An 18762-nucleotide genomic window follows, 5' to 3' on the forward strand; every position below is an offset into this window, starting at 1 on the left:
GCGTCGTCTCCCCTTGTGTCGTCTATAATTACTGTGAATAATAATGGTGGTCCTCCAGTGATCCATTTTACATAACAGCAGTTCGTTTAGGAAATTTACAGTATTATCAAAGTGCTTCGGCAAATCCATTTTTAGAAAAAGTTGTTTAAAGAAAGTAGTGCACTTTTCAACAGGTTTTGGAGGTCCTTCCCTGCCTCTCACCCTGCCTCTCACCCTGACTCTCACCCTGACTCTCACCCTGACTCTCACCCTGCCTCTCACCCTGCCTCTCACCCTGCCTCTCACCCTGCCTCTCACCCTGCCTCTCACCCTGACTCTCACCCTGACTCTCACCCTGACTCTCACCCTGACTCTCACCCTGCCTCTCACCCTGCCTCTCACCCTGCCTCTCACCCTGCCTCTCACCCTGCCTCTCACCCTGCCTCTAACCCTGCCTAGCTGTGGTCCATATTCCTCTGGTTTTGTAGGTCCTTCCCTGACTCTAACCTTGCCTAGCTGTGGTCCATATTCCTCTGGTTTTGGAGGTCCTTCCCTGACTCTCACCCTGCCAAGCTGTGGTCCATATTCCTCTGGTTTTGGAGGTCCTTCCCTGACTCTAACCCTGCCCAGCTGTGGTCCATATTCCTCTGGTTGTGGAGGTCCTTCCCTGACTCTCACCCTGCCCAGCTGTGGTCCATATTCCTCTGGTTTTGGAGGTCCTTCCCTGACTCTCACCCTGCCAAGCTGTGGTCCATATTCCTCTGGTTTTGGAGGTCCTTCCCTGACTCTCACCCTGCCTAGCTGTGGTCCATATTCCTCTGGTTGTGGAGGTCCTTCCCTGACTCTAAGCCTGCCAAGCTGTGGTCCATATTCCTCTGGTTGTGGAGTTCCTTCCCTGACTCTAACCCTGCCAAGCTGTGGTCCATATTCCTCTGGTTGTGGAGGTCCTTCCCTGACTCTCACCCTGCCAAGCTGTGGTCCATATTCCTCTGGTTGTGGAGGTCCTTCCCTGACTCTCACCCTGCCAAGCTGTGGTCCATATTCCTCTGGTTGTGGAGGTCCTTCCCTGACTCTCACCCTGCCTAGCTGTGGTCCATATTCCTCTGGTTTTGGAGGTCCTTCCCTGACTCTAACCCTGCCTAGCTGTGGTCCATATTCCTCTGGTTGTGGAGGTCCTTCCCTGACTCTCACCCTGCCTAGCTGTGGTCCATATTCCTCTGGTTTTGGAGGTCCTTCCCTGACTCTAACCCTGCCTAGCTGTAGTCCATATTCCTCTGGTTGTGGAGGCCCTTCCCTGACTCGAACCCTGCCAAGTTGTGGTCCATATTATTACTCTGACCCTTACCTTGGTAATGCTGCAGTAATTTGTTGGTCCTGATGTCCCAGACCTTGACAGTGTTGTCTGTGCAAGCAGCAGCAATGCATGTTCCACTGGGATGGAAGTCGGCATAGTTCACATACCTAGAAAACAGGACAGAAACAGACAATCTATCGACATAGCATATACAGTTGAAGTCAGAAGATTACATACACATTAGCCAAATAAACTTAAACTCAGTTTTTCACAATTCCTGACATTTAATCCTAGTAAGAATTCCATTACACCTCCTCCTCCATGCTTCACGGTGGGAACCACACATACGGAGATCATCCGTTCACCTACTCTGCGTCTCACAAAGAAATTTTTGGATGAATCCAAAAGTCGAAAAATCTCAATTTTGGACTCATCAGACCAAAGGACAGATTTCCACCAATCTAATGTCCATTGCTCATGTATGTTGTCCCAAGCAAGTCTCTTCTTATTGGTGTCCTTTAGTAGTGGTTTCTTTGCAGCAATTCAACAATTAAGACATGATTCATGCAGTCTCCTCTGAACAGTTGATGTTGAGATGTGTCCGTTACTTGACCTCTGAAGCATTTATTTGGGCTGCAATCTGAGGTGCAGTTAACTCTAATGAACGTATCCTCTGCAGCAGAGGGAACTCTGGGTCTTCTTTCCTGAAGCGGTCCTCATGAGAGCCAGTTTCATCATAGCTCCTGATGGTTTTTGCGAAGAAACATTCACTGCACTTGAAGAAACTGTAAAAGTTATTGAAATGCTCCATATTGACTGACCTTCATGTCTTAAGTAATGATGGACTGTTGTTTCTATTTGCTTATTTGAGCTGTTCTTGCCATAATATGGACTTGGTCTTTTACCAAATATGGATATCTTCTGTATACCACCCCTACCTTGTCACAACACAACTGATTGGCTCAAAAAAGGAAAGAAATGCCAAAAATGTACTTTTAACAAGCACACCTATTAATTGAAATGCATTCCAGGTGACTACCTCATGAAGCTGGTTGAGAGAATGCCAAGAGTGTGCAAAGATGTCATCAAGACAAAGGGTGGCTACTTTAAAAATAATCTCAAATATAAAATATATATTTTGATTTGTTTAAACCTTTTTGGTTACTACATGATTCCATATGTGTTATTTCATAGTTTTGATGTCTTCACTATTATTCTACTATGTAGAAAATAGTAAAAATAAAGAAAAACCCTTGAATGAGTAGGTGTCAAAACGTGTGTGTGTGTGTGTGTGATAGAGAGAGATACATACACACTTTATACAGTGCCTTGCGAAAGTATTCTGCCCCCTTGAACTTTGCGACCTTTTGCCACATTTCAGGCTTCAAACATAAAGATATAAAACTGTATTTTTTTGTGAAGAATCAACAACAAGTGGGACACAATCATGAAGTGGAACGACATTTATTGGATATTTCAAACTTTTTTAACAATCAAAAACTGAAAAATTGGGCGTGCAAAATTATTCAGCCCCTTTACTTTCAGTGCAGCAAACTCTCTCCAGAAGTTCAGTGAGGATCTCTGAATGATCCAATGTTGACCTAAATGACTAATGATGATAAATACAATCCACCTGTGTGTAATCAAGTCTCCGTATAAATGCACCTGCACTGTGATAGTCTCAGAGGTCCGTTAAAATCGCAGAGAGCATCATGAAGAACAAGGAACACACCAGGCAAGTCCGAGATACTGTTGTGAAGAAGTTTAAAGCCGGATTTGGATACAAAAAGATTTCCCAAGCTTTAAACATCCCAAGGAGCACTGTGCACGCGATAATATTGAAATGGAAGGAGTATCAGACCACTGCAAATCTACCAAGACCTGGCCGTCCCTCTAAACTTTCAGCTCATACAAGGAGAAGACTGATCAGAGATGCAGCCAAGAGGCCCATGATCACTCTGGATGAACTGCAGAGATCTACAGCTGAGGTGGGAGACTCTGTCCATAGGACAACAATCAGTCGTATATTGCACAAATCTGGCCTTTATGGAAGAGTGGCAAGAAGAAAGCCATTTCTTAAAGATATCCATAAAAAGTGTTGTTTAAAGTTTACCACAAGCCACCGGGGAGACACACCAAACATGTGGAAGAAGGTGCTCTGGTCAGATGAAACCAAAATTGAACTTTTTGGCAACAATGCAAAACGTTATGTTTGGCGTAAAAGCAACACAGCTCATCACCCTGAACACACCATCCCCACTGTCAAACATGGTGGTGGCAGCATCATGGTTTGGGCCTGCTTTTCTTCAGCAGGGACAGGGAAGATGGTTAAAATTGATGGGAAGATGGATGGAGCCAAATACAGGACCATTCTGGAAGAAAACCTGATGGAGTCTGCAAAAGACCTGAGACTGGGAAGGAGATTTGTCTTCCAACAAGACAATGATCCAAAACATAAAGCAAAATCTACAATGGAATGGTTAAAAAATAAACATATCCAGATGTTAGAATGGCCAAGTCAAAGTCCAGACCTGAATCCAATCGAGAATCTGTGGAAAGAACTGAAAACTGCTGTTCACAAATGCTCTCCATCCAACCTCACTGAGCTCGAGCTGTTTTGCAAGGAGGAATGGGAAAACATTTCAGTCTCTCGATGTGCAAAACTGATAGAGACATACCCCAAGCGACTTACAGCTGTAATCGCAGCAAAAGGTGGCGCTACAAAGTATTAACTTAAGGGGGCTGAATAATTTTGCACTCCCAATTTTTCAGTTTTTGATTTGTTAAAAAAGTTTGAAATATCCAATAAATGTCGTTCCACTTCATGATTGTGTCCCACTTGTTGTTGATTCTTCACAAAAAAATACAGTTTTATATCTTTATGTTTGAAGCCTGAAATGTGGCAAAAGGTCGCAAAGTTCAAGGGGGCCAAATACTTTCGCAAGGCACTGTACATACACAGAATACACACAGTGCATTCGGAAGTATTCATTTCCACATGTTGTTACGTTACAGCCTTATTCTAAAATGGATTAAATTAACAATTCATCTACATACGATACCCCAAAATGACAATGGTTTGTAGAAATGTTTGCAAATTTATGAAACATAAAAAACAAAAATACCTTATTTACATAAGTATTCAGACCCTTTGCAATGAGACTCAACATTGACCTCAGGTCCATCCTGTTTCCATTGATCATCCTTGAGATGTTTCTACAAGTTGGAGTCCACCTGTGGTAAATTCAATTTATTGGATATGACTTGGAAAGACACACACCTGTCTATATTAGGTCCCACAGTTGACAGTGTCAGAACAAAAACCAAGCCATGGGGGGTCAAAGGAATTGTCCGTAGAGCTCCGAGACAGGATTGTGTCGAGGCACAGATCTAGGGAAGGGTATCAACAAATGTCTGCAGCATTGAAGGTCCCCAAGAACACAGAAGCCTCCATCATTTTTAAATGAAAGAAGTTTGAAACCACCAAGACTCTTCCTCAAGCTGTCCGCTCGGGCCAAACTGAGCAATTGGGGCAGAAGGGCCTTGGTCAGGAAGGTGACCAAGAATCCAATGTTCACTCTGATGTGGCTCCAGAGTTCCTCTGTGGAGATGGGAGAAACTTACAGAAGGACAACCATCTCTGCAGCACTCCAGCAATCAGGCCTTTATGGTAGAGTGGCCAGACAGAAGCCACTCCTCAGTAAAGGTACATGACAGCCCTCTTGGAGTTTGCCAAAAGGCACCTAAAGGACTCTCAGACCATGAGAAACCAGATTCTCTGGTCTGATGTAACCAAGATTGAACTCTTTGGCCTGAATGCCAAGCGTCACATCTTGAAGAAACCTGGCACTATCTATACGGTGAAGCATGGTGGTGGCAGCATCAAGCTGTGGGGATGTTTTTCAACAGCAGGGTCTGGGAGACTAGTCAGGATCAAGGGAAAGAAGCAAATTGCAAAGAGATCCTTGAGGAAAATCTGCTCGAGTGCTCAGGACCTCAGACTGGGGCGAAGGTTCACCTTGAACAGGACAACAGCACACTGCCAAGACAACGCAGGAGAGGCTTCGGGACAAGTCTCTGAATGTCCTTGAGTTGCCCAGCCAGAGCCCGGACTTGAACCCGATCTAACATCTCTGGAGAGACCTGAAAATAACTGTGCAGCGACGCTCCCCATCCAACCTGACAAAGCTTGAGATGATCTGCAGAGAAGAATGGGAGAAAGTCCACAAATACAGGTGTGCCAAGCTTGTAGCGTCATACCCAAGAAGACTTAAGGCCCTAATCACTGCCAAATGTGCTTCAACAAAGAACAGAGTAAAGGGTCTGAATACTTATGTAAATGTATTTTTCAGTTTTAAACTTCCTTTTAATTTGAAACTTATCTAAAAACCTGTTTTTCTTTTGTCATTATGGGGTATTGTGATGTCATTATGGGGTATTGTGATGTCATTATGGGGTATTGTGTGTAGATTCTAATCCATTTTAGAATACGGTTGTAACGTAACAAAATGTGACAAAAGTCAAGGGTTCTGAATACTTTCCGAATGCACTGTATACAGATTAAGCCTTACCCTCCATGTTCATAGAATGAGTGGATACACTCCTGACTCGTCTTGTCCCAGATCTTAATGCTCTTGTCGTCACTGGCCGATACTATCAACCTGCCGTCTGGTGAAAACCTGAAGACAGAAAGGACCAACAATGTGGGGGCGCATGGCATACGCACTGAACATAAATACACTATTTCAAATACTATACGTATAACTTGTAAAACTTGTATAATGCTTTAAAAATGTACATAAAGCCTGTTTTAATGTTTGTGTTATGAGAGAAACAGTAACGGATAGCCTGATCTCAGATCTGTTGGTGCCGTCTTGCTAAATCCTATGTTCATTGTCATAGAGAGCACAAAAAGATCTGAGACCAGGCTAAGAAACAGATTGTTGATTCCATACAGACATCGTAATCATAACATTGTTGTGAGGGTAAAAACAGGTTGTTGGTTTCGTACAGAAATCGTAATCATAACACTGTTGTGAGGGTAAAAACAGGTTGTTGGTTTCGTACAGACATCGTAATCATAACATTGTTGTGAGGGTAAAATCAGGTTGTTGGTTTCGTACAGACATCGTAATCATAACATTGTTGTGAGCGTAAAAACAGGTTGTTGGTTCCATACTTGGCACAGCGGACCCAGTTGATGTGTTGGTTGAGAGAGAAAAGGAACTTCTGTCGGTGAACGGTCCAGACTTTGAGAGTTTTGTCATCGGACGCGGTGACCAAGGTCTGTCCATCACCGGAGAAACTGACACTACGCACCGTTCCGGTGTGGGCTCGGAACGCCGTGGACTCGCCCTTACTGAAAGGAAGAAACAGAGGAATTATGACCCCCCCCAGGACCAATTTCCTGACCAACTGAGTTCCACACATGGCCTTAACTTATTCCACACATGGCCTTAACTTATTCTACACATGGCCTTCGTGGCCTCGAACATGTATTACAAAATTAAATCAAAATGTAATTGTATTTGTCACATAAACAACAGGAGCCTAAACAACTGAGTTTACATACACTTAGGTTGGAGTCATTACAACTAGTTTACATACACTTAGGTTGGACTCATTACAACTAGTTTACATACACTTAGGTAGGAGTTATTAAAACTCAGTTGTTTAGGCTCCTGTTGTTTAAGTGTATGTAAACTAGTTGTAATGACTCCAACCTAAGTGTATGTAAACTAGTTGTAATGACTCCAACCTAAGTGTATGTAAACTAGTTATAATGACTCCAACCTAAGTGTATGTAAACTAGTTTTAATGACTCCAATCTTAGTGTATGTAAACTAGTTTTAATGACTCCAACCTTAGTGTATGTAAACTAGTTGTAATGACTCCAACCTATGTGTATGTAAACTAGTTTTAATGATTCCAACCTAAGTGTATGTAAACTAGTTTTAATGACTCCAACCTAAGTGTATGTAAACTAGTTATAATGACTCCAACCTAAGTATATGTAAACTAGTTTTAATGACTCCAACCTAAGTGTATGTAAACTAGTTTTAATGACTCCAACCTAAGTGTATGTAAACTAGTTTTAATGACTCCAACCTAAGTGTATGTAAACTAGTTATAATGACTCCAACCTAAGTGTATGTAAACTAGTTTTAATGACTCCAACCTAAGTGTATGTAAACTAGTTATAATGACTCCAACCTAAGTGTATGTAAACTAGTTTTAATGACTCCAACCGAAGTGTATGTAAACTAGTTTTAATGACTCCAACCTAAGTGTATGTATAGTGATGAGCTTGGAGGACACTATGGTGTTGAACGCTGAGCTGTAGTCTATGAAAAGCATTCTCACGTAGATGTTGCACAGGTGCTTATCCATTGTGTCATGTGAAAGAAGGTACTACCCCATATGCTCTCTGAAGGTTTTCACTCCAACACTCTGCAGCATGACAGACTCGTCATGTGAATATTTCATCAAGTCTCAGAGAGTGTAGTATATTCTATGAGTGTGTTGATTCATCAAGTCTCAGAGAGTGTAGTATATTCTATGAGAGTGTGGAAAGTCATACTGAAACTAGGGTCTATTCTACAGATGAGCCCTTCATAAATACATCAAACACATACAATACACACGATTACAACAATAGAATACCAGACACATGTATCAACATAGAGGTCTCGGATCATGACTGTGAACTGACCAAGTAGGGACCAGAACATCTCATTTCAGAGTTCTGTGAGTAGATCCACATAAAGCAGGCAACTAAAAGAAGCTCTGTGGAGACCGAAGGGCTTTCCAATGTTTTTTCTTATCCAAGGGGTGGCAGGGTAGCCTAGTGGTTAGAGCGTTGGACTAGTAACCCGGAAGGTTGCACGTTCAAATCCCGAGCTGACAAGGTACAAATCTGCCCCTGAACAAGGCAGTTAACCCACTGTTCCTAGGCCGTCATTGAAAATAAGAATTTGTTCTTAACTGACTTGCCTAGTTAAATAAAGGGAAACATTTTTAAAAAGGTCTGAGACTGGGTTTGGTAATTTGCAAGTATAAATTGAATTAATGATGACAGATACATATAGGAAGTTTCTGCATGAGTGCTTTATATAAAAACACAAGAAGAATCTGCTCTCCTTACATAGAGAGGTCCAACCCACTTTTTGATACAAAGCACAATGATGAGTTCTAGAACCATCACCAGTAATAAACCTACGGGAACAATGGTGAGTTCTAGAACCATCACCAGTAATAAACCTACGGGAACAATGGTGAGTTCTAGAACCATCACCAGTAATAAACCTACGGGAACAATGGTGAGTTCTAGAACCATCACCAGTAATAAACCTACGGGAACAATGGTGAGTTCTAGAACCATCACCAGTAATAGACCTAAGGGCCCAATGGTGAGTTCTAGAACCATCACCAGTAATAAACCTACGGGAACAATGGTGAGTTCTAGAACCATCACCAGTAATAAACCTACGGGAACAATGGTGAGTTCTAGAACCATCACCAGTAATAGACCTAAGGGCCCAATGGTGAGTTCTAGAACCATCACCAGTAATAAACCTACGGGAACAATGGTGAGTTCTAGAACCATCACCAGTAACAGACCTAAGGGAACAATGGATATCAGCATCTAGCTGTATATAGATAATATCCTATAATCTAAAATAGACATAAAAGAGTCCTGGATAAAATCTTTCCTATCAGACAGGCTTTGTTTCTGTAAAAACAAACCAACTTTGAACTTCAACTTCTTCACCAGCTCAGTGACATGTTTTTTAAATGACAGTGTCATCAAGCCAGATGCCAAGATATTTGTAGGAAGGTACTCGCTCAATTTGAAAGCAGTGCTTCAGCAGCAGTCAGACGTTACAGTGGGTTATTCCTGGGATACGGTACTCTCAGATAACACACGCTCACATCCTCCAAAAATGTCATTCACATACAAGTAAATGTAAAACTGCTGGACTGAATGGGAAAATCTGTTCAATCGAAGCGCTATTGAAAAATGTAGCACTTCTCCAAGTTGTCTAGACAACAAACTTCCTAGCACTTCCTCTCCAAGCCACCAAGGCTACAAACTTCCTCTCCAAGCCACCAAGGCTACAAATTTCCTCTCCAAGCCACCAAGGCTACAAACTTCCTAGCACTTCCTCTCCAAGCCACCAAGGCTACAAACTTCCTAGCACTTCCTCTCCAAGCCACCTAGGCTACAAACTTCCTCTCCAAGCCACCTAGGCTACAAACTTCCTCTCCAAGCCACCTAGACAACAAACTTCCTAGCACTTCCTCTCCAAGCCACCTAGGCTACAAACTTCCTCTCCAAGCCACCTAGGCTACAAACTTCCTCTCCAAGCCACCAAGACTACAAACTTCCTCTCCAAGCCAACTATAGACTACAAACTTCCTCTCCAAGCCACCAAGGCTACAAACTTCCTCTCCAAGCCACCAAGACTACAAACTTCCTCTCCAAGACACCTAGACTACAAACTTCCTCTCCAAGCCACCAAGGCTACAAACTTCCTCTCCAAGCCACCAAGGCTACAAACTTCCTCTCCAAGCCACCAAGGCTACAAACTTCCTCTCCAAGCCACCAAGGCTACAAACTTCCTCTCCAAGCCACCAAGGCTACAAACTTCCTCTCCAAGCCACCTAGGCTACAAACTTCCTCTCCAAGCCACCAAGACTACAAACTTCCTCTCCAAGCCACCAAGACTACAAACTTCCTCTCCAAGCCACCTAGACTACAAACTTCCTCTCCAAGCCACCTAGACTACAAACTTCCTCTCCAAGCCAACTAGGCTACAATCTTCCTAGCACTTCCTCTCCAAGCCACCTAGGCTACAAACTTCCTAGCACTTCCTCTCCAAGCCACCTAGGCTACAAACTTCCTCTCCAAGCCACCAAGACTACAAACTTCCTCTCCAAGCCACCAAGACTACAAACTTCCTCTCCAAGCCACCTAGACTACAAACTTCCTCTCCAAGCCACCTAGACTACAAAATTCCTCTCCAAGCCAACTAGGCTACAAACTTCCTAGCACTTCCTCTCCAAGCCACCTAGACTACAAACTTCCTATCTCCATTCAGACAAATCCATTATTCACACTTCACTGTCTAGCCATTCTTTCCACCATAGATCCTTCTACTACACATCATGTTATAGAAGGAGAAGGCTGCAGTACCAGAGCAGAGCGTGTTCTCCATTGTCTCCATTGTCAGATCTTAAGCCAGCCAGTAAGAGCATAGTTATTAAGCCACATTTCTACTATAAAAAATAAAAAACATCTTCCCTCTCTCTTCCCATTAAACACATGTGGAGACACAAGACCGTCTAGGTTTCAGAGACAGTCCTCTATGGTTGAGTGACTAAGGTTCTCCTCTGTCTGGCTGATTTATTCACACAACCTTGCTTCAGATTATGAAAGGTCTAATAAACATGCATTTTGTGAACAGTCACACTTTACTACCAGCAGAGACTTTGCTGATAGCTACTTTATTGAGGAAATGTAATGACTATGACTGATATATGTGGTTGCCCCTCCTAGCAACCTTAAGATGAATGCACTGACTGTACGTCGCTCTGGATAAGAGATCTGCTAAATGACGCAAATGTCAAATGTAACATCGCTGCCACCCAGTGGCAATATGTGGCATAAATCATTTATGAAAAGTATATAATCTTCAATTCTCTTTTAAAAACATTTTTATTTAATTTATTTAACCAGGCAAGTCAGTGAAGAACAAATTCTTATTTAAAATGAACAGTGGTGCAAAACGACAGATTTTTTACCTCGTCAGCTCGAGGATTCGATCCAGCAACCTTTCGGTTACTGGCCCAACGCTCTAACCACTAGGCTACCTGCCGCCCAAAACAATGCGCGCCCAATTTGCGCACTAGACTTACACACTGGGCACCCAGAGGCGGACAGTCTTGTCCCTGGAAGCTGAGGCCACCAGGTGTCCGGAGGGAGAGAACTGGACTGACGTCACCGCGTCTTTATGTCCCACGAACCGATAGGCTCTCATTTGGGGCTTCAAGTTCCAGATCATGAGACAGGAGTCCATGGAGCCGGTCGCTGGAGACAACAAGAACATAGACATATTATCAGTTAGCTATAAAAAAAATATATATATATGGAGCCTGTAACTGGGGCAACGAAGATCAGAGAGACATATAAAGAAGTTAGTCGAGTCTGTTAGTGGAGCCTATAGCTAGGGCAGGATCAAACATGAAGAGGCCACAGAGGTTAACTGGCTAGCTAGACTGGTCCCATGCTGCATGTTATATGTGGAGCCCGTCGCCGGATGAACCAAGAATACCACGGTGTATTCATTAGTGCACAATGTAGAAAATGGTTGCAAACATAAATGAAAACTATTGTACCTATTCAGGTAGGTCCCTCCCCATTTGCGTCGGTTGTGTTTCCAGTGAATATTACCCCAGTTAACTAGCCAGGTCGTGCCACAGTAGTGTCGTAGCTGTGGGACAGAACATCTGGAGTCTGTCTATTGGTTGGAAAACAACAATATAGTCGTGTTTCACCTATGTGTGATCCTAACGGCAGCCCGCTATCTAACTTAGCAGGAATATGGTGCAGTTCAGACAAAAAGTTAAGATTCAGACATTTATTTGATAGCGAGGAACACATTCCACTTTACGCCTGGTAAGTAAAGTTTCCAAAGATTATACATATGCCTTTGTTGACAGGAAACTGTATTTCGGGTGAAGCCGCTTATATTGTTGTTATTTCTCATCGCCATCCCTCTGAACGATCCACAACTTAGGGAGTCCCGCCAATACACAGACTACAGATGTTCTGTCTCAGAGCTATTAGTGGATATGCTGTAGCCAGCCCTGTCTCTGCCAAGCTTACAGCTGCAACAATGCAAACACTGATAGAGTTGGCTAAACACAAACAGACTCTACCCATTAGCATACTAATACAGTATAATACAGACTGAAACCATTAGACAACTAATATAGATTAAGACAGACTGAACCCATTAGACAACTAATATAGTATAATACAGACTGAAACCATTAAACAACTAATATAGTATAATACAGACTGAACCCATTAAACAACTAATATAGTATAATACAGACTGAACCCATTAAACAACTAATATAGTATAATACAGACTGAACCCATTAAACAACTAATATAGTATAATACAGACTGAACCCATTAAACAACTAATATAGTATAATACAGACTGAACCCATTAGACAACTAATATAGTATAATACAGACTGAACCCATTAAACAACTAATATAGTATAATACAGACTGAACCCATTAAACAACTAATATAGTATAAGACAAACAGACTGTACCTATTAGCATACTAATATAGTATAAGACAAACAGGCGGTTCTCATTAGCATACTATAGTATAAGACAAACAGACTGTATCCATTAGCATACTAATATAGTATAAGACAAACAGGCGGTTCTCATTAGCATACTATAGTATAAGACAAACAGACTGTATCCATTAGCATACTAATATAGTATAAGACAAACAGACGGTTCCCATTAGCATACTAATATAGTATAAGACAAACAGACTGTACCTATTAGCATACTAATATAGTATAAGACAAACAGGCGGTTCTCATTAGCATACTATAGTATAAGACAAACAGACTGTACCTATTAGCATACTAATATAGTATAAGACAAACAGGCGGTTCTCATTAGCATACTATAGTATAAGACAAACAGACTGTACCTATTAGCATACTAATATAGTATAAGACAAACAGACTGTTCCCATTGGCATACTATAGTATAAGACAAACAGACTGTACCCATTACACCAGTGGTTCCCAAACTGGTCTAGGGCAACAAACTAGTCCCCCACAAAAAAATGCTTAAAAAGAAAATAGTTGTTTTTAAGGAACTCGGCCCGACTTTAAACTTACTATTGAACGTTGTAATAGTAGAATGCACAAGGTGCCATTTCTATATTGGGTAGTGCATCATTTAAATTTTTACATTTAAAAAAATAATAAAAGAATGGAATATATTTGGTACATGCGCCCAATACTACAGGTGTAGACTTTACCGTAATATGCTTACTCATGAGCTCTTAAAAAGGAAGAGACATTTTCAGAAAAGGAAACAGTAAGAATAACAATAATAAGACTATTTACAAGGAGTCAATGTGCAGGGGTACGAGGTAATATGTACATGTAGGTAGGGATAAAAGTGACTCGTCAATCAGGATAGATAATAAACAGAGTAGCAGAGTTAGTATGTGTGTGGGTAGAATCCAGTGAGTGTTGATATTTGTAAATATTTGTTTAATTGGACCTTTATTTAACTAGGCAAGTCAGTTAAGAACTAATTCTTATTTACAATGTCGGCCTACACCGGCCAAACCTGGACGACAACTGTGCGTTGCCCTATGGGACTCCCAATCACGAACCAGGTTGTCCGTAATGACGCATCTAGCACTGAGATGCAGTGCCTTAGACCGCTGCGCCACTCGGGAACCCCAATCATCAGTTCCTCTTGTCATGTTGGTCATTACATACCTTAGAGAGCTATTTTAGAGAGCTATTTATAACTTGTCAGAATTGTCCAGATCAACAAACCAAACTCAGCTAATATTTTTTTATTTAGGTTTTTTAGTCCATAGTCCTAACTATTATATTTGCACCGGCCTAGTGGTTAGAGCATTGGGCCAGTAACCAAAAGGTTGCTAGATCAAATCCCCAAGCTGGCAAGGTAAAAATCTGTCGTTCTGCCCCTGAACAGGCAGTTAACCCACTGTTCCTAGGCTGTCATTGTAAATAAGAATGTGTTCTTAACTGACTTGCCTAGTTAAATAAAGGTTCAATTAAAAAAATATTTACAAATATCAACACTCACTGGATTCTACCCACACACATACTAACTCTGCTACTCTGTTTATTATCTATCCTGATTGACGAGCAACTTTTATCCCTACCTACATGTACATATTACCTCGTACCCCTGCACATTGACTCCTTGTAAATAGTCTTATTATTGTTATTCTTACTGTTTCCTTTTCTGAAAATGTCTCTTCCTTTTTAAGAGCTCATAAGTAAGCATATTACGGTAAAGTCTACACCTGTAGTATTGGGCGCATGTACCAAATATATTCGAATTTTTTTTTTTTTTTTTAAATGATTGACGAACAACAACACTTACCAATTTGTTTCATGTTACAGTTGAAGTCAACGCTTGTTATGGTGTCTCTGTGGCCCTTGAAGTGCCTCTCCAGGGTTGGGTCATCCTAACAATGTGAAAGGAACAGTTTTACAGTATTTAGCCGGTCAGTTGATTTGTTGGCAACTCATCATCATCATCATGTTTACTTACCAATGCGGAAGTCATCTTCAGGTGATGGACAAGCACAACTCCCTCATAAAATAACTAGCTCAACTGCCTTGTAAGCTAGCAAACTGTCCTCAAATACAGTAACGTTCAGCACAAATAGATAATAATAATAATAATAACTTGATGTGCAACACAAGGCATTGTTTACAAATTCACTGGGTGGTTTGTCAGCTGCTTGGTTACCAAGGCCAACTCATTATCCACATCGTTAAGACACCGTTACCTAGCGCTCTTCCTGGCTTCAAATACGCACGATAAGCAAACTGTCGGTCATTAAAATGTTTCCGTATATCCAAAGTTCCCAGACGAGTTATAATTAGCTAATTATTTTTCATAAAACAGTGTCGTTTGATGATTTTTTTGCTATATCACCTGCTGCTTACAAACGCTAGAATCGACGTTTCTGACAACAAACTCCAGTGTCGTTTGAGTTTGCGCGCCGCATCGAGCGCCAACTTCGGGTTGAAATTTTTAAAGGGGACGTTGACGTCGTAATGTAATTGGCCGACCAAAATACAACTGTAATCAACACTACAGACACCCAGGGGTCAGTAGAATCCCGTTGGTAAAGGTCACTTTATACAAGTTTACTTTAACCAGGGTTGCTCTAGCAAAATACATTTGGACGTGTTAAACAGTATAATAAATTGCAGACTACAGAACTATACTTGCTGGAGCATAAAATAAATAATATTTAAACTATTTTCTGAGATCCTTGCAAACCGTCACATATCATTTTCCACCTCGCCTAGGGCTCCATAATTAAATCAAATTCACATGGAAATCACAATATTAACATGTTCAATATTCATTCCACAAGAAATCCATATCATATCCATATTGCATGCAAAGTGGCAACACATTTTTTGAGGGGGGGCTGTTTTGCATGTTATTTTGGCATTGATACGTGTCACATATCAGTTTGCAAACAATGTAAGAAAATATATATAATTGCGTTAATAAAGCCGCATACGAACATGGTCTCTTTTTTTGCTTTCTTGAGTAAAGCAGCTCCAAAAGAAAGGTGTTTCAGCCTAGCTCAGTGCTTTCTGTGGTGGTGGTGGGGCAGCCAGTGGAATATACAGAGTGTTGGGGTTGTTCTCTAGTTGCACCGTGATTGGCTCAGTGTTCTGTCACTCATGGGGACTCTTCGTCACCGCAAAATCTACAGGGAGAGCTCAAAATTTCAAGCCCCTTGGGTGCTGCCATAGAGTTACATTAGAAGTGCCCATCCAAGAAGGCTCAAGGTCATTGGCCACAGATAAAATGACGTCAAATCACGTTATATGTACCGTAGTTTTGATTGGACTGATCATGTCAACATCATGCTTTCAAAATCTGAGCTAGCGGTCATCATCATGAAAGGAGTGCTCACCACATAAAGGAGTGCTCACCACATAAAGGAGTGCTCACCACATAAAGGAGTGCTCACAACATAAAGGAGTGCTCACCACATAAAGGAGTGCTCACCACATAAAGGAGTGCTCACCACATAAAGGAGTGCTCACCACATAAAGGAGTGCTCACCACATAAAGGAGTGCTCACCACATAAAGGAGTGCTCACCACATAAAGGAGTGCTCATGAATAAACATGGAAATGACTAAAAGTAACTCCACTACATGTAACTGATCAAGAATCGCCTATCGCAATATAAAAAAACACACCTAGAATTTCTGCCCATATCGCGCAACCCCCCCTCATCTTTTTTTGTAATCAGAGAATGGTTGATTGTATTTTTCACAAACCTCTTTAAGCTTTGTGGTTACTACTCTGTTTTCTCTTCAATGACCCAAGTAGCCTACACAATGTTCACTACTTAACACAGTGGGCCCACCTACTACACAAGACCCTGAGCCACCGGATTGGTTGTGACCTCTTACGAACCCATCAGCTGCTTGTCGTGAATCCCTTTAGAACACATAAGTATGGACTGTCCTTTTGTGTTGTTCAACCGTGTCATGAGGAGCTGTCACCATAACCATATTTCTGCTACATCCTCCTTTGACCCTATCACATAGTGTGTGTGTTGTGTGCGTGTGCGTGTGCGCGTGCGTGTGTGCGTGTGTGTGTGTGTGTGTGTGTGTGTGTGTGTGCGCGTGCGCGTGCGTGTGTGTGCGTGTGCGGTGGGACATGTGGTTCATGACAACAACCACAGATTTAAAAAACCTTAGGGGACCTCAATCCCTCAGTTGACCGTGTAAGGATTTGAATAGACTAAACTTAATGCCTGGCTAAGTCATCTAATGATGGGGTATCTGAGTCCATCACTTGTCAGGTGAGGTACGAGTCTGTGGCAGAGGCCACCTGTCTTGTAATCTCCACAACAGAACAAACTATTTTGAGGTATTGTGGAGCTCAATATTTCCACCCACAGAGGGAAAAAAAAACGTTAGGAGGACCCCAGTCCCACAGTAGTAAAAAATGGAATTGAATGACTCAGTCGTGTTCATGCTGGTGTTTGGTAACAGACCTCATTACCTGTCTTATAATTGCCAGTCCACAACATAACAACCCAATTTGAGGTATTGTAGCTAAATACTTCATTTCTACATGTTCACAGTGACTGTCTGATGCTGTGTCCGAAGTCTGTCAAATGTGTATATCGTTTTTAAAACATTTTATAAATCAACATTCTGTTTACAACATTTTGTGTAGTTGTTTTTGGGCTCCCGAGTGGCGCAGCGGTCTAAGGCACTGCATCTCAGTGCTAGAAGAGTCACTATAGACACCCTGGTTCGATTCCAGGCTGTATCACAACCGGCTGTAATTGGGAGTCCCATAGGGCAGCGTACAATTGGCGGGGAGTCGTCCGGGGATAGCTGGTGTAGTGTAGGCCGTCATTGTAAATAAGAATTTCTTCTTAACTGACTTGCCTAGTTAAATAAAGGTTAGATTTAAAAAATATATTTGTTTGTTTTTAATTCACATAAAACTGTTCTATTAGTGTCATATTGACACCAGATGGCAGGAGACACCAACTTTCCCCATTCTTAAGAACAAGCGATGACTAACTGCTAATACGCTAAAGAAGGTTTACGTTTAGGTTGATGTGTTGTTAAATTGTCCACAATTGTTTTTGATCTTGTAGAACATAAAAATAAAATGTCTCATGAAATCATCCAAAAACACCTTTCCTTTCTCTGACTGTTTAATGTGTTTAAATCTAACCTTTATTTAACTAGGCAAGTCAGTTAAGAACCCATTCTTATTTACAATGACAGCCTGCCCAGGACGACGCTGGGCCAATTGTACGTCGCCCTATGGGACTCCCAATTACAGCCGGTTTTGATTCGTCAAAACATTGTTTTTAATTGAAAATATGTCAATCATTATATGAATATGTTGGTAACACGTTGTATAAAATTGATAATGCTCTCGAAGCCGGTGATTGGAGGATATATTGACACTGTTTGCAGGCCCTCGACGAAAACAACACCAGTACCAATATATCCTCCAATCACCGGCTTCGAGAGCATTATCACTTAAATATATCACCTCACACTCATTAAGAGTAGGTCTGTGTCTATAGAGATCACCTCACACTCATTAAGAGTAGTTCTGTATCTATAGAGATCACCTTTCACTCATGAAGATGTGACGACCCTCCCACTCCGTCTGCAGACCCTCCCACTCCGTCTGCAGACCCTCCCACTCCGTCTGCAGACCCTCCCACTCTGTCTGCAGACCCGCCCACTCCGTCTGCAGACCCTCCCACTCCATCTGCTTACCCTCCCACTCCATCTGCTTACCCTCCCAGTCTGTCTGCAGACCCTCCCACTCTGTCTGCAGACCCTCCCACTCCGTCTGCAGACCCTCCGAGTCTGTCTGCAGACCCTCCCACTCCGTCTGCCGTATTCTGTCTCTTTGCTCTTGTTTTCCTTAATAGGATGTCAGTGGGGGGAGCCGGGAGGGTCGTCAGTGAAATGGGACACACCTGGGCTCAGGTGTGTCCCAGGATAAATACACCTATTCCCCATTCATTGGGGAGACTCTCTCCATGCAGACACAGATTTTGGTTGTGTTTTTGTGGCTGTTTGCGTGGCTGTTTGCGTGGCTGTTTGCGTGGCTGTTTGCGTGGATGTTTGCGTGGCTGTTTGCGT

The 18762-nt window shown here is 42.0% G+C and overlaps 1 protein-coding gene across 1 annotated transcript in view; it reads right to left on the reverse strand.

Moving 5' to 3' along the window:
* Positions 1-15095, reverse strand: part of LOC109884123 (POC1 centriolar protein homolog A) — a 39556-nt gene extending 24461 nt beyond the window's left edge. The window contains exons 1-6 of the mRNA XM_031825801.1: positions 14643-15095; positions 14472-14556; positions 11192-11363; positions 6453-6632; positions 5845-5952; positions 1325-1440 (exon numbers count right to left, since the gene is read on the reverse strand). Of these exons, the coding sequence (XP_031681661.1) occupies positions 1325-1440; positions 5845-5952; positions 6453-6632; positions 11192-11363; positions 14472-14556; positions 14643-14657 (676 nt within the window). The 5' untranslated portion in view covers positions 14658-15095. The remainder of the gene's footprint in view (positions 1-1324; positions 1441-5844; positions 5953-6452; positions 6633-11191; positions 11364-14471; positions 14557-14642) is intronic.
* Positions 15096-18762: the final 3667 nt, after the last annotated feature.

This window comes from Oncorhynchus kisutch, linkage group LG5 (assembly GCF_002021735.2).
Source record: "Oncorhynchus kisutch isolate 150728-3 linkage group LG5, Okis_V2, whole genome shotgun sequence".
Lineage (NCBI taxonomy): Eukaryota > Metazoa > Chordata > Actinopteri > Salmoniformes > Salmonidae > Oncorhynchus > Oncorhynchus kisutch.